The 14,907-nt window shown below is 40.7% G+C and overlaps 2 protein-coding genes across 2 annotated transcripts; both read left to right on the forward strand.

Annotated features, from left to right (window-relative positions):
- The first annotated feature begins 3,672 nt into the window (after window positions 1-3,672).
- On the forward strand, window positions 3,673-4,916 carry LOC110768575 (glycine-rich protein). Its single transcript, XM_021972348.2, has one exon. It carries the CDS (start codon window positions 3,721-3,723, stop codon window positions 4,705-4,707), a length of 987 nt encoding a protein of 328 aa, XP_021828040.1. The 5' UTR covers window positions 3,673-3,720; the 3' UTR covers window positions 4,708-4,916.
- Window positions 4,917-9,193: 4,277 nt separating this feature from the next.
- LOC110768574 (uncharacterized) lies at window positions 9,194-11,912 on the forward strand. Its single transcript, XM_021972347.2, has one exon. It carries the CDS (start codon window positions 9,217-9,219, stop codon window positions 11,698-11,700), a length of 2,484 nt encoding a protein of 827 aa, XP_021828039.1. The 5' UTR covers window positions 9,194-9,216; the 3' UTR covers window positions 11,701-11,912.
- The last annotated feature ends 2,995 nt before the right edge of the window (window positions 11,913-14,907 follow it).

The raw sequence follows: 14,907 nt of genomic DNA on the forward strand, positions 1-14,907 counted from the left end.
CCGGATTCTAGCCCAGTGAAAAATGGCCTTGATTTGAAGACTAGTGGTGTAAGGTTCGAAACGCCATGGTCATGGCACCTTGGTAGTGTGTGTGAGAAATCCCCCTCTCCATATAGTTTAAACTATAACGTTTGTTTTAAAATAAAATAAAAACACACATATCTGGCGAATGGATTTGGTGACCTTAGTATTATTGCATGAAATATTGATAGTCTGAAAATTAAACGAATGGGAACGTGGCCCCAGCTCAAAACCTAGAACGAATAGTCGACACTCATACTATTTTTTTGATCTACAGTGATCCCCACAACGATAAAATGCAAGCTGTTGAGATTTTTTTCTTCACTTTTCCCTCAATGAAAGTCGTATGCTAGTCAGTGCTGGTAGGGTTTTCTAACTTCCCAAAAGAATGCTTTCTTTGTTTCTTTCTATGGTATCCTAAGATTGGACGTCGCATCGAAAAATGGCATGTACATGGTCATCATGTAAAAGTAATAACAATCGCTTCATGCTGCTCGTTGCTTGGTTGAACGGTGACCAAACGATGAAGACGTGTGAGGGAGGGGGGACGAAATCATTACAGGCACTTGGGAAGGTGGTGGCTAGCCAGCTTGTGCACTGACATAATGGCATTCATATAAATCTGAATCTTTCATCACTTTTAGCTTCAGCTCTTTATAATTGATCACCTTTTGGAACTTCTAGAATAAAACTAGCTAGGAGGCCATTTCAAGGTCCGCAGTGTTTGAATGATTAACATGCATATACATAATAATCAATCAACTGCTAAGATAATACTTAATTTAACCCACTCCACATTTATGATATAATGGTTTCATAGAGGCTTAAATAAATGGTTCAGATTATGGACTAGAATGTAAAGTGTGACCCGAACCCCTCATTATTTTTTTGAATACAATCGATAGTTTAAATTACTCTAAATTATTCTAATCTACAGAGGAAGGGACTCAAACTTGGATGCAATCCGACGGGCTCACGGCCCATGCCAACTAGCCTAACCTACATATGCATGCTCATTTTTAATAAAGTTATTTTGGGGTCCTGCCAATGAAGCAATTGTGATGAAGATTGAGAGTGAGTTAATGGGGGAGTGTTTTTATGGATTAAGTACATTGGCTTTATTTTTCTAGATACATATGCACAAATGTAAGGGCAAGATGTAAGTAATTTATAAAATAATTATGGTCATTAAATAAGCATGTAGAACCATAGGCATCGAATTATTTGATTACCTCGCTACTATAGAAGTCTTATGTTCTCTCTCTCTCTCTCTCTCTCTCTCTCTCTCTCTCTCTCTCTCTCTCTCTCTCTCTCTCTCTCTCTCTCTCTATATATATATATATATATATATATATATATATATATATATATATATATATATATATATATATATATATATATATATATATATATATATATATATATATATATATAGTCCCCTTTTATTGAGGGACACCCTTTAGGGTACCCTACGAATATTTTTTTTTAATGATCCAAACCATCTATTTTTTAGGTCTTCATTCATAGATCATCCTTGTAAAAAATTAGACAAATCGGAAACTATTTTGACATCCAATTGTGTCCTACAAAATCAATGAACATGGAACTTCAAGAAAGTACTTAAATTTCAATAATTCAATTGAGTGGTCAAATAATATCGGATTCAAGGGATTTTTTTTAGAATGATTTTTGAATGAGTATCTACAAAATAGACAGTTTGAATTAGTGAAATACAATACGAAGTGGGCCCTATAAGGGTGTCCCTCAAAAAAATATATTTGACGGATCTTTCAACTAAAGCTCCCTATATTTATATCAAGTGTAATTGGAAGATTTAAATAAGTGATAGGTCACAGTGGGAGTAGGGACCTCCCAATTAACTACATTTTAATGTAAATCCTGTCGCATAATCTATAGTCCATAACCATATCCTATATAACGAAGTAAAGACAAGGTACATCAAGCCCATATATAAAAATATAACAGGCTAAATGGTCAACTCTAAGTGCAATTACTTTTCCAATCACTTCAGTTTTTCACAAATACAAAATATAATATTTGTACTGCACCCGAGTTCCTATGTTCGAATCTCCCATCTCCTAATATCACCTATATCAAGAGTATAACTAAAATACATCAAGCCCATAACGAGGACAATATAACATAATAGACGGTTTGGATTAGTAAAATACAATACGAAGTGGGCCCTATAAGGGTGTCCCTCGAAAAAGTATATTTGACGGATCTCTCAACTAAAGCCCCATATATATATATATATATATATATATATATATATATATATATATATATATATATATATATATATATATATATATATATATATATATATATATATATATATATATATATATATCAAGTGTAATTGGAAGGTTTAAATAAGTGATAGGTCACAGTGGGAGTAGGGACCTCCCAATTAACTACAATGGTATATTTATACGTGCAGGTCCATTTTAATGTAAATCCTGTCGCATAATCTATAGTCCATAACCATATCCTATATAACGAAGTAAAGATAAGGTACATCAAGCCCATATATAAAAATATTACAGGCTAAATGGTCAACTCTAAGTGCAATCCAATCACTTCAGTTTTTCACAAATACAAAATATAATAATTGTACTGCACCTGAGTTCCTATGTTCGAATCTCTCATCTCCTAATTAATATCACCTATATCAAAAGTATAACTAAAACACATCAAGCCCATAATGAGGACAATATAACAGACGAACCGATTAATTAACTCTAAACCCAAAATAGCATTACAGTTAGTTTGGTTTTAACAAACATAAAACGTAAAAGATTACGACCTTATATTGTTACCAAGGTAATATGATTGAAGCATGCATTTTATATTGTTCCCTTACTAGTAATAGAATCGTGTTTTCTGGTCAGAAATTATGGTATGTTTTAGGATTTCCGTTTAGATTCAATTTGCAATGTTTTTTTTTTCTTTCAGTTCCCTTTTCCTCTATGTTTTCTCTTCTAACCTGCTCGATCTGTCTTTTTCCCATCAATGTATAGCCTTATAGGTCACCAAGAAGCAAATCTAAATGCCGATCGAGAATGAAAATGTAGCTTCTCATTATCTACTAATTATTCCTTTTAAAATCCGTATCCACTAATACTTTGAAAGAAGAATAAAAACAGCATGACGACCAAACACAAGTTCTCCTACTTTCTATATCTTACAAGAAATGAACATTAACATATCATCATCCCCATGGATAAATTTCTTTTAGCATTCAACCACTTTTTTTGGCGAACATTAGTAATCCATTATTTGAATATATATATATATGGCTTGCTTTTTCTTTTTAATAAAAAATAACGCATAAAAAATTTGAGTGACACTTATAGCCAACTTTATGCCATATTTGATGAGTTTAATATGCCATATAACAACACATAGCTAAATAGCTTAACAAAATGGCTTGATTGCGTAACGATATCATATCAATGTATGTGGGAGACAGCAAAAACACACTAGTGGATATGTACACTAGTGTAGTAAGTGAGTGTATAGTTTTTACTGGACCACCTTCTTTGGAACACCTCAAATTCTCTTCTGCATGTGCTTCAACCACCTTGTGCTCGGTCCACCTTTTCCCATTCCTATATATACCTTCATCTCTCTTGCATTCTACTCCATTGTCGTGGATTCAACTGCATTACTTCAATGACTATTCAAAACACTCACAGTTTTGTCTTCTTTGTGTTATTGGGTATAGGGATATGTTCTGCAGCCAGAACACTCCTACATTATGAAGAGCCCGTCCATGTTCCTGCTGTCGGCTATGGCACAGGCCATGGTGGCGGTGGCGGTGGCGGTGGTGGATCAGGGTATGGAGGTGGTGGTGCTGGGGGATATGGTGGCGGAGGAGGTGCAGGAAGTGGTGGAGGTTATGGAGCTGTAGGAGAACATGGTGGTGCTGGCTATGGAGGTGGTAGTGGTGGTGGAGAAGGCGGTGGCGTTGCCTATGGAGGTGCTGGTGGACATGGTGGTGGCGGCGGCGGTGGTACTGGTGGTGGAGAAGGCGGTGGTGTTGCCTATGGAGGTGCTGGTGGACATGGTGGTGGTGGCGGCAGTGGTAGTGGTGGTGGAGAAGGCGGTGGAGGTGCTGGTGGATATGGTGGTGGTGGTGGCGGTGGTAGTGGTGGCGGTGGTGCTTATGGCGGTGGAGGTGCTTATGGTGCAGGGGGTGCTGGAGGATATGGAAGTGGGGGTGGTGAAGGAGGTGGTGCCGGCTATGGTGCTGGTGGGGAACATGGAGTGGGCGGTGGTGGAGGTGGTGGTACTGGTGGTGGTGGTGGCTCTGGATATGCTGGAGAGCATGGTAGTGGTTATGGAGGTGGAGCAGGTGGTGGAGCCGGTGGTGGCTATGGTGCTGGTGGTGAACATGGCGGAGGCTATGGAGGAGGTGGCGGACATGGTGGGGGTGCCGGAGGAGGTTATGCTGCTGGAGGAGCAAGTGGAGGAGGATATGGTAGTGGGGGAGGAGCTGGTGGTGGAGCTGGAGGTGGAGCTAGTGGTGGCTATGCGGGTGGTGCTGGTGGAGGAGGAGGTTCTGGTGGTGGCAGCGGCTATGGAGGAGCACATGGAGGTGCATACGGAGGAGGTGGTGGGGCCGGTGAAGGCGGTGGCCATGGGGGTTATGTTCCTTGAGATTCCCCTTACTACTTGTTTGTCACTAAAAGCTTTACCTCTTCTTACCTATATTAAATTATTAATAGTATTAAAAAGGGAAAAAAAAAATAAGATAAATGTGGGTATAAGAGGATTATTATAATTTTGAGTATATGAAGAATCCCAATTGTATGCTCCCAAAGATTGTATCTATTGATGATTAATATGGATTCTTGTTCTTCATGATATATTTATAAATGTTACGTACCAAAGAGAATTCTAGAAGTGCTGCGGGCATTCGAATGACAATGATTGAATTCTAGAAGTGCAACCAAAGAGAGACTAAAACAAAAACGAAAACAAAAAAAGAGAGGAAAAAAAAGAAAGAAAAGAAAGCTTGGTAAACCATTGAATTGAAAGAAAAAAAAATCATAATACCAAAGCGTAACAGTTCAATGTTTACCATTATTTTCTTGTGGATTTTGTGGGTTGAGAGAGGTGATCCGTGCTAATGCTAGTAATGACTTTGAATTGAGTCAGAGAGCCTAACAATTATCTTTCTACTGTCACCTACAAAATTGGCCTTTTTCTGTGGCTATCTGTTCCTCGTGGAGAAAAAGAAATGATAGTGTTTTTAGGGTTGACAGCAACCCTCTCCAATTAAACTATCAAATGCAAGTTGGTAGCCGCAAATCCCAAGCCTTCTCTCCTTCTAAACCTTTTTTGGAGTGGAGACAGCCTGATGTAGATTGATGTTTCTTTATTTCTTTGTTTGGCCGGCCTGCATGGCTCCTTGACTTTGCTTTGTTTTGGCCTTACTGTGACCTGATTCTTGTTTCTTCTTGGGCGGTCTTTTTTTTTTTTTTTTTTTTTTTAATTTCAGGCTTCTTAGATTTAGGTCCAAAACGATTAGTTGTCATTAGGCTAAGTCCTCGTCGTTTTGGTTTTAGATGCATGTCCTTTGACTTTAATTGCTTTTTTTTGTTATGTCGATTTTACCCTTTGAGGTAAATAAGGAAACACATTGACAATCCAAATTTAATGCATTATTTCATTGTAATTGAATTTCATAATTTAAAATTTGAATTCTTTCCTTGTGAACATTTACCTAATATATGTATAAAATACAATTTAATCAATAAATGTAAAGACCCACATATTATACTAATCGATGAAGCAAGCACCTACATGAAATTATATACCTATGCATCAGATAAACACCCAAATATTGAAAACACAATATGTTAACTACTTATCAAGTTGATTCGTGGTGTTTAAGAGCATAGCATAGCAACAAATAAAAAAACTTGAGAAAAACAATATAAACAAGAGAACTATTGATGACGTTTTTATGTACCTAATATATAGGTACTATGAGCTCATGTGCTTTATTTTAATATATGTATATATAGGTAGAATTTTCTAATGTACCTGGTTACTAGGTAATATAAGATTATGTATCCAATTACTAGGTAAATGTGAGATTATGAACATAACTTACTAGGTAAATATAGGATTGTACCTGATTATTGGGAAACTATGAGATAATATATAATCTACCTGACATATATGTATTTTGTTATTTTCAATATACCTTTTTTTTGGTTTCTTCAATTTACCTAATAAAGAGGTCGTAAACAATAAGAAAAGAAAGCCAAAGATTTTTTTGGGTTAAAAGAAGGAAAAACAAAGACAACGTTAATATACAAAATCTAGATGCAATTAATAGAATTCATGGATGCAATTAAAAGAAGAAGAAAAAAAAGGCAACATAATTAATATACCAAAATCATTATGGTCATAAGCACTTAATTTGTTATTAATTATGGTCATAAACAGTTCTTTCCCGTAATTATCACATAAATTACAGTTATCCGATTCAAGGCATAAGGGGCAACATTGGAACAAAAAATGATTTTAAAAAATAAAGACAAAAAGATTACATCAAAAAATATTTAAAAAGGAATGTAATCCTATGTGGCACAAAGTTAAAGGACTTGTATCAAAGTCACCAACTTCGAGGATTAAAACCAACTTCTCAATTGGAATTTGGATCTATATAAACCTTTTTTTTTTTTTTGGTTTTTTGTTGAAAAGAAACAGAAAAAGTAAATTTGACTTTAGAAAAACTAAAAGAAAAAGAAAAAAAGGACTGGTAGAAATACGAAGTGTTGTTTTATTGTCACAGTAAAGTTTGCTGAAAACTTGATGAATTATACCAAGAGTGCTACTATTTTCACCCACATGTCCTATTTTCCCACCCACTTTATCTTCAAAATTTTAAAGACAAATTTATCCATTTGTAAAATAACTTCTAAGGACTTATGAAAAAACCTTAACCTAGCCAAAAAAAAGAAGAAACTTTTCTCCTCAACTCAACCCCAAAACCCCTCAACTCATTTTCGATCACATCATCATTTTCTCTTTCTTTTGGATTGAATCTCACAGATGAAGCATTAGAATTCTATTTGGGCAGTCCTCCTCCTACTCATATTACTCATCGCCAGCTCCGTCAGCTCAAACGGTGGCGTTTCGAGCTCAGAGAGCATGGAGTTGCATATTATAAGTGATTATTATAACGTTTTGAACTCAGAGTGCAAGGAGTTGCAGCTTCTGGTTTTGCATCAGAAACCAAACAATGACGTTTTAAATTGGGAGAGCAGGGAGTTCCAGCCACTAGGTTCACATCAGAATCAACTCAAAGTCTTCTCTCGCTCTCACTCTCACACCTGAAGACTTCATTCCCATACACTGTCAATTCCTTTTTTTTAATTTAAATTTTAATAAATTGGTATTCAATTAATATTTTAAAGAGATATTTAGTATACCCATTATAAGCACTAATGATATAGATAAACCCTACGCCATTTAATTCATGTAAACAAATTCAAAAAATGACAGTTGGCCTTGTTGAATTTAATTTTGATTATTAAATTACTTTGATGCCTATTGAGTGTTTTGGGTTTTTTTATGAGGTCTTGGGGTTGGGCTTGTTTTAAGAAATAATGGCAGTTTTGTAATTTATAAGAAGTTAAAAGTCTCTTTGTTATGTTGTAAATGGGCTTTGGGTGTGTTTTCAAAGTCCATTTCATATAGGTTTTTTAAAATAATTTTGGCCCCTATATTGGGTATAATAGTAAACCTCCCTATTTTAAATTGCATTAAATTGGTATTCAAAGCTTCTGGTTCACAAAATAGTCCATGCCTTCATCGATTGTGATGATGACTGGAACTTGTATCTGCACATAAGGCAATTTTGTCGAATGGTTTGTCATAAAAATGCCATTGTGTTTGTTGTTCCATTTTTTCTTATGATAATAATTAAAGGGTATTTTAGAAATAATGGTGAGTGAAAAAATATGATTGTGTTTTTTCAAATTTACATGGTGGGTGGGAAGATAAGGTGGATGAGGAAAAAGGACAGGTGGGTGGAAATAGTAGCACTCATACCAAGATATCGCGTAGAAGATAATGGCACCATTGAAGTTCACAAGTAAAAGTCATGATTGTATATTCGATTACAATTCCACAAAGTTTTTTAAATACTAAACTCAAAATCCTAAATAAAGGTTCCAAAATATTCCTAAACTTTACTAATATAATGGATTTTACTATTCGGTTTATTAATTTGATCATGGGATGTGTTATATTTGTATTTTACGGCACGACACACACGGACAAATACATATGATTACTGTGCTAAGAAAAATTATTATTATTTTCACCAAATGGCCAGGTAATATTTGGATACACAATAACAAGATAAATAATTGTCACTAAACAAACGAGTAAATAGTTGACATAAACTGACACATTATTTGGTGAACGAATTAAAGGAAACGCAACAGGCACCAGGCTCAACATCAAACCTAGAACGCATAGTCCACTCTTACTATTTTGCCTGATAGTGCCAACAACAATAGAATGCAAGCTATTGAGTGTTTTTTGTGTCATTCTTTGGATTGCTAAAATTGAACGTTACATCTAAAGAATTTTCTAAACCAAAAGACCAATATATATATATATATATATATATATATGTGTGTGTGTGTGTGAGGAGAGGAGGAGAGACGAATCATAACAGGCACTTGGGAAGGTGGCATTATGGCATTCTCATTCTTAAACATGACTTTACATAATAATGAATCAACTGCTAATTAAGATAATACTTAATTTAACCCACTCCACATATATACATATAATGCTAATTAAGTCAATGATTCGGATTATGGATGATGGTGATTATCTAAAAATTAAATTAGCATGCAGCTTCTTATTATCTATATTAATTGTTTCACGTAAATTCGTACCCACTAATAATTTGAAAGAACCGTAAAAATAGTCTGAAACCAACACGTTGTAGCAAGACTACCAAACACAAGCTCTCCTCTATTTCTATATATGATTTGTTCTAGCATTCAGCCACTTTTTTTGAAACACCTCAAATTCTCTTCTGCATGTGCTTCAACCACCCTTTCCCACTCCTATATATACCTTCACCTCTCTTGCATTCTACTCCATTGTTGTGGATTCAACGACATTATTTCAATGACTACTCAAAACACTCATAGTTTTGTCTTCTTTATGTTATTAGGTATAGGGATATGTTCTGCAGCCAGAACAATCCTACACTATAAAGAGCCTGCCCATGCTCCTACTGTCAGCTATGGTGCAGGCTATGTCGTCGGTGGTGATGGTGGATCGGGGTATAGAGTTAGTGGTGCTACAAGTTATGGTGGTGTTTGGGGATATGGTGGCGTAGGAGGTGCAGGAAGTGGTGGGGGTTATGGAGTGATAGGAGAACATGGCGCTCCTAGCTATGGAGGTGGTAGTGGTGGTGGAAAAGGCGGTGGCGTTGCCTATGGAGGTGCTAGTGGACATGGTGGCGGTGGCGGTGGTAGTGGTGCTGCAAGACATGGAAGTGGGAGTGGTGAAGAAGGTGGTGCCAGTCATGGTGTTGGTGGTGAACATGGAGCGAGCGGCGATGGTCGAGGTACTGGCAGTGGCAGTGGCGGTGGCTTTGGATATGCTGGAAAGCATGGCAGTGGTTACAGAGGTGGAAAAGGTGGTGGTGCCGGTGGCAGTCAGGGTGCTGGTGGCAAACATGATAAAGGCCATGGAGGAGGAGGCGGACATGGTGCTGGTGCCGGAGGAGGCAACGGACATGGTGTTGGTGCCGAAGGAGGTTATGTTGTTGGAGGAGCTGGAGGTGGAGCTAGTGGTGGCTATGTAGGTGGTGCAGGAGGAGGTGGCGAACATGGTGGTGGTGCTGGAGGAGGCAGCGGACATAGTGTTGGTGGCAAACATGGTGCTGGTGCCATTGAAGGCGGCGAACAAGGTGGTGGTGCCGGTGGCAAACATGGTGCTAGTGGAAAACATGGCGAAGGCAATGGAGGAGGCAGTGGACATGGTGGTGCTGCCGGAGGAGGTTATGTTGCTGGAGGAGCAAGTGGTGGAGGAGCTAGAGGTGAAGCTAGTGGTGGCTATGCAGGTGGTGTAAAAGGAGGCGGCGGAGATGGTGATGGTGCCGGAGGAGGCGGCGGACATGCTGATGGTGGCAAACATGGTACTGGTGCCATTGGAAGCGATGAACATAATAGTAGTGCCAATGGCAAACATGGTGCTGGTGGCGAACATGGTGTTGGTGCCATTGGAGGCGGCAAACATGGTGGTGGTGTCGGTGGTAAACATGGTGCTAGTGGAAAACATGGCAAAGGCCATGGAGGAGGCGGCGGACATGGTGGTGGTGCCGAAGGAGGCGACGCACATGGTGTTGGTGGCAAACATGGTGCTAGTGCCATTGGAAGCAACAAACATGGTGGTGGTACTGATGGCAAACATGGTGTTGGTGGCAAACATGGTGCTGGTGCCATTGGAGGCGGCGAACATAGTGGTGGTGCCGGTGGCAAACATGGTGCTAGTGGAAAACATGGCGAGGGCTATGGAGGAGGTGGACATGGTGGTGGTGTCGGAGGAGGTTATGCTGTTGGAGGAGCAAGTGGTGGAGGAGCTGGAGGTGGAGCTAGTGGTGGCCATGCAGGCGGTGCAGGAGGAGGCGGCGGACATGGTGGTGGTGCCGGAGGAGGTGACGCATATGGTGCTGGTGGCAAACATAGTGCTAGTGCCATTGGAAGCGACAAACATGGTGGTGGTGCCGATGGCAAACATGGTGCTGGTGCCATTGGAGGTGGCGAACATGGTGCTGGTGCCGATGGCAAACATGGTGCTAGTGGAAAACATGGCGAAGGCTATAGAGGAGGCGGCAGACATGGTGGTGGTGCCGGAGGAGGTTATGCTGCTGGAGGAGTAAGTGGTGGAGGAGCTGGAGGTGGAGCTAGTGGTGGCTATGCAGGTGGTGCAGGAGGAGGCGGCGGACATGGTGGTGGTGCTAGAGGAGGTGACGGACATGGTGGTGCCGATGGCAAACATGGTGCTGGTGTCATTGGAGGCGGTGAACATGGTGGTGGTGCCGATGGCAAACAAGGTGCTGGTGGAAAACATGGCAAAGGCTATGGAGGAGGCGGCGGACATGGTGGTGGTGCCGGAGGAGGTTATGCTGTTGGAGGAGCAAGTGGTGGAGGAGTTGGAGGTGGAGCCAGTGGAGGCTATGCAGGTGGAGGAGGAGGTTTCGGTGGTGGCAACGGCTATGGAGGTGCATATGGAGGACGAGGTGGTGGTGATGGTGGTGGCCATGGTGCTGGTGGCAAACATGGTGCTAGTACCATTGGAGAAGACAAACATGGTGGTGGTGCCGATGGCAAACATGGTGCTGGTGGCAAACATGGTGCTGGTGCCATTGGAGGTGGCGAACATGGTGGTGGTGCCGGAGGAGGCGGCGAACATGGTGGTGGTGCCATTGGAGGTTATTCTGCTGGAGGAGCAAGTGGTGGTGGGGTTGGTGGTGGAACTAGTGGTGGCTATGCAAGTGGTGCAGGCGGAGGAGTTTTCGGTGGTGGCAGCACCTATGGAGGAGCTTATGGAGCTGCATATTGGAGACAAGGTGGTGGTGAGAGCGGTGGTTATGTTCCTTGAAATTACCTTTACTACTTCTTTGTCACCAAAAGCTTCACCTCTTCTTACCTATATTAAATTATTATTAGTATTAATAAGGTGAAAAAAGCTAGGTAAAAAGTCGCTTTTGGTCCCTGTAGTTTGGCACTTCAACCATTTTTGACCTTATAGTTTCAATTCCGTCAACTTTGTCATTGTAGTTACATAATTGTAGTAATTTAAGGACCATTCTAATTTCCATCAAATTATTCTAACTTTTGTTATCTGTTGAGGCCCAAAAAATCCAGGGCTAGGCCCAAATATAATCTCGGCCCAATGCTATACCTTATCGAGAAGAAACTCGATTTGGGCACGCGAAAGTTCGTCATATGCGCTTGCACACATGCCACGCCAAGCAAATAAGCAACATGCCACACTACAAGCTTAAGTGGGCCCAAGCCACGCGAATGCCTGGGGCTTGCTGAGCGAGTTGTGGTATGGATGGTTACGAGTATTCACGAGGCCCATTGATGGTCCAAGGAGTGGAAGTTTTGGGCTACTTGGGAGCACCAAAACTCAAGCCCATTCCTTGAGCCCAAACATATGGGTAAGCATGAGAGAGAAAACCCAATAGCTTAGGAAAATATCCAATGGCCTGCAAACACTTGGAAAAGTCCCACATCAGCCAAAATATCCAACACCTTGATCAAATAGGTTGTTTTCCAGCAGCTTGAGCAAACTCACAGGCCGCTGGAAATAAAATACCAATAGCCCAACCCAGCATCGTGGAAAATATCCAACATATTTGTTAAAACCAGATCAAAGCCAAACCATCAAAACCAAGCAAACCCATGTGCTGATGAAAGTAAATCACTTTTTGACCAACACCCTTACCCATTCTTTCCTCTTCAAGCTTTGGTGAGAGAACAAGAAGAAAAAGTGGGTGGCTCCCCACCCACATGGAGAAGTCCTGCTGCTTGAGGACCTTGGAACCCCAAAAAGCTGCGTGCCTATGGTTTCAGGCTAAGGAAGTTTCACCAAACAAGATTAAATGGAAGAAAGTGAAGAGAAAGGGGAGGGAAGCTTGACAAAATTAAGGGTTTCCAGCGCCTATAAAAGGAGGCACTTTCTACCCAGCAAAACAACTCACCTTGGTTGCTGCAAGCCTCCCAGCAACCATGAGAATCGATCGAAGGCAAGCATCCCCTTTGGAATCCTTCAATTTCATGCTTCGTTCTTCCATCTTCTTCCCCTCTCTCTCTCTCTCTCTCTCTCTCTCTCTCTCTCTCTCTCATAACACACATCCAGAGAGCAAGCTTCCCTCTCATCTTCAAAACCTAGCAATTTCGTGCACCATTCATCCTTCTTCCCCATTTTCCCTCCTGGCAGAACTGTTCCAGTGCTTGACAGAGCTTTCGTCAAGCTGCCGGAAAATCACTTAAGCCACCCATTGCCCTCTCCTTGTCTCCTTCTCCCTCTTTTCAGCCAAACCCTCGTCAGGTCCTCTCTTCCCTTGCCTTAAAAACTCTGTTTCTCATAGGAAATCACAGCTCTTTCTCTCTCTCATGCTAAACTCACGAATGCTCAGCTCCCATGCCACAAGCCTCTCATGCCAAGCCACAATATTTACATGCAAGCAACTATTAGTCTCGTTGGTGAAGAAGACCAAGATGTTTCCTAAGGCTCAGCTACCCTTTCGAAGCACACTTGGGGTTTGATTCTCGAACTCAGACACAAGGGGCGATTCCAGCCATTTGCTCTTTACAGTAGCCCAGGCCCATTCATCAAGCTGCTGGAACGAAAAAGACCCCTACATTATCTATTTAGGGGTATTTTGTGATAACCCAATCCTAAATTAATATTTAATTATTAAAATATTCAAGTAAAAGACAATTTTACCCCGGAAATATTTTAATGGGTTTAAAGTTGACTTTTTGTTTGGGAAAGAATTTTGGGATTTGAGTAGTACCGTTGCGTAGATCGCGTCAAGATGAGTCCGTAGACACGTAGTGGGCTCAAATCGAGTTATAACGAAGAAGTTATGATCAACGGAAGTGCAGTGGCACAACAGTAAATATTGCGAAGTCAAAACACCCAGAATTTCTTCTCTCTCTCTCTCTCTCTCTCTCTCTCTCTCTCTCTCTCTCTCTCTCTCTCTCCCCCCTTCCCGTAGCCTTTCTCCTCGCGACCAACACAGTCTGATTTTTGGTCGGCGATATCTCCTATGTCCGGCCACCTCCGGCCACGAGACCACTTGCGTTAGAACTGTCTCGACTTACTCTTTCCGACCCATCCCGTCTCCAACGAGCTTAGCCGCTCCTTCGCCAGCGATAGCTCGACAAAGTTCTAATTTTGTCAAAACATTACGTCGTCGTTTCTAGGTATGCTTTCTCATCCTCTCAACGTGTTCTATCTGATGGTTGGGTTGATTATGATTGATTTTTGCGTTTTGGAACTCGTTTTATGGTTAAAAGTTTCAGCCGGTTTTCAGCTTGATTTTCGTGCAAGTTTCGGCCACTTTTTGGCCATGGTCCAAGAACAAAAGTTGCTCCACTCATTGTTCTGATCATGTAGGTATAGGTCTTGACCGGCAATTTGGAGATTTTCTTATCGTTGAAATTACTCTGGGCACCCACGCATTGCCGGCGCGTGTGGCAGTGTGTGGGCCACTTTGTGGCAGGCCATTGGGTCCTAAAATGATCCTCATGTCATCCCGAGCACAACGATATGCTCGGATTTGAATTTGGTTATCGTTTGACTATCGATCGGATATTGCATATTAGACGTTATCCGGGTTCGATATGTTCGGACCGTTGGATTAATTCCATTTTCATATATGTTGATCTAGGAATCACTAGGATCGTGTAGGAATTCGCGGATCGTGAATCGGAGTCCCAAATACTTCGATTCAATGATTCAAAGATTAGGTTAAACGATGACCATCCGATCTTGCGATCGCGAGCGATCTTATCATTCGATTCAGACCAAACTTGCAGGACATGTATATTAAACCTTATTGAACCCGTAGGAACTTTCCGATCGGGAATCGGATTTGTGGGCCCCACGGGCCCAGTTGACCAATATGGGAAGTTTGACTCCTCAGTTGACTGAGAGTCTTCCTAGGCAGTTTCATCCTTTGAGAAGTACTATAACGATCTTATAAATGAGGGTTGACTGTTATGTGAGTTAGTTTGATTATGTTGGGATTATGAGATTATTTTATAGTATTTTATGGTATTCTTGGATATT

The sequence above is a fragment of the Prunus avium genome, chromosome 5 (genome assembly GCF_965620075.1).
Source record: "Prunus avium chromosome 5, drPruAviu1.hap1.1, whole genome shotgun sequence".
NCBI lineage: Eukaryota > Viridiplantae > Streptophyta > Magnoliopsida > Rosales > Rosaceae > Prunus > Prunus avium.

Bases quoted from the DNA above. Each gene is read 5' to 3' on its own strand.
- LOC110768574 (XM_021972347.2), top strand. From the start codon at position 9,217: ATGACTACTCAAAACACTCATAGTTTTGTCTTCTTTATGTTATTAGGT.
- LOC110768575 (XM_021972348.2), top strand. From the start codon at position 3,721: ATGACTATTCAAAACACTCACAGTTTTGTCTTCTTTGTGTTATTGGGT.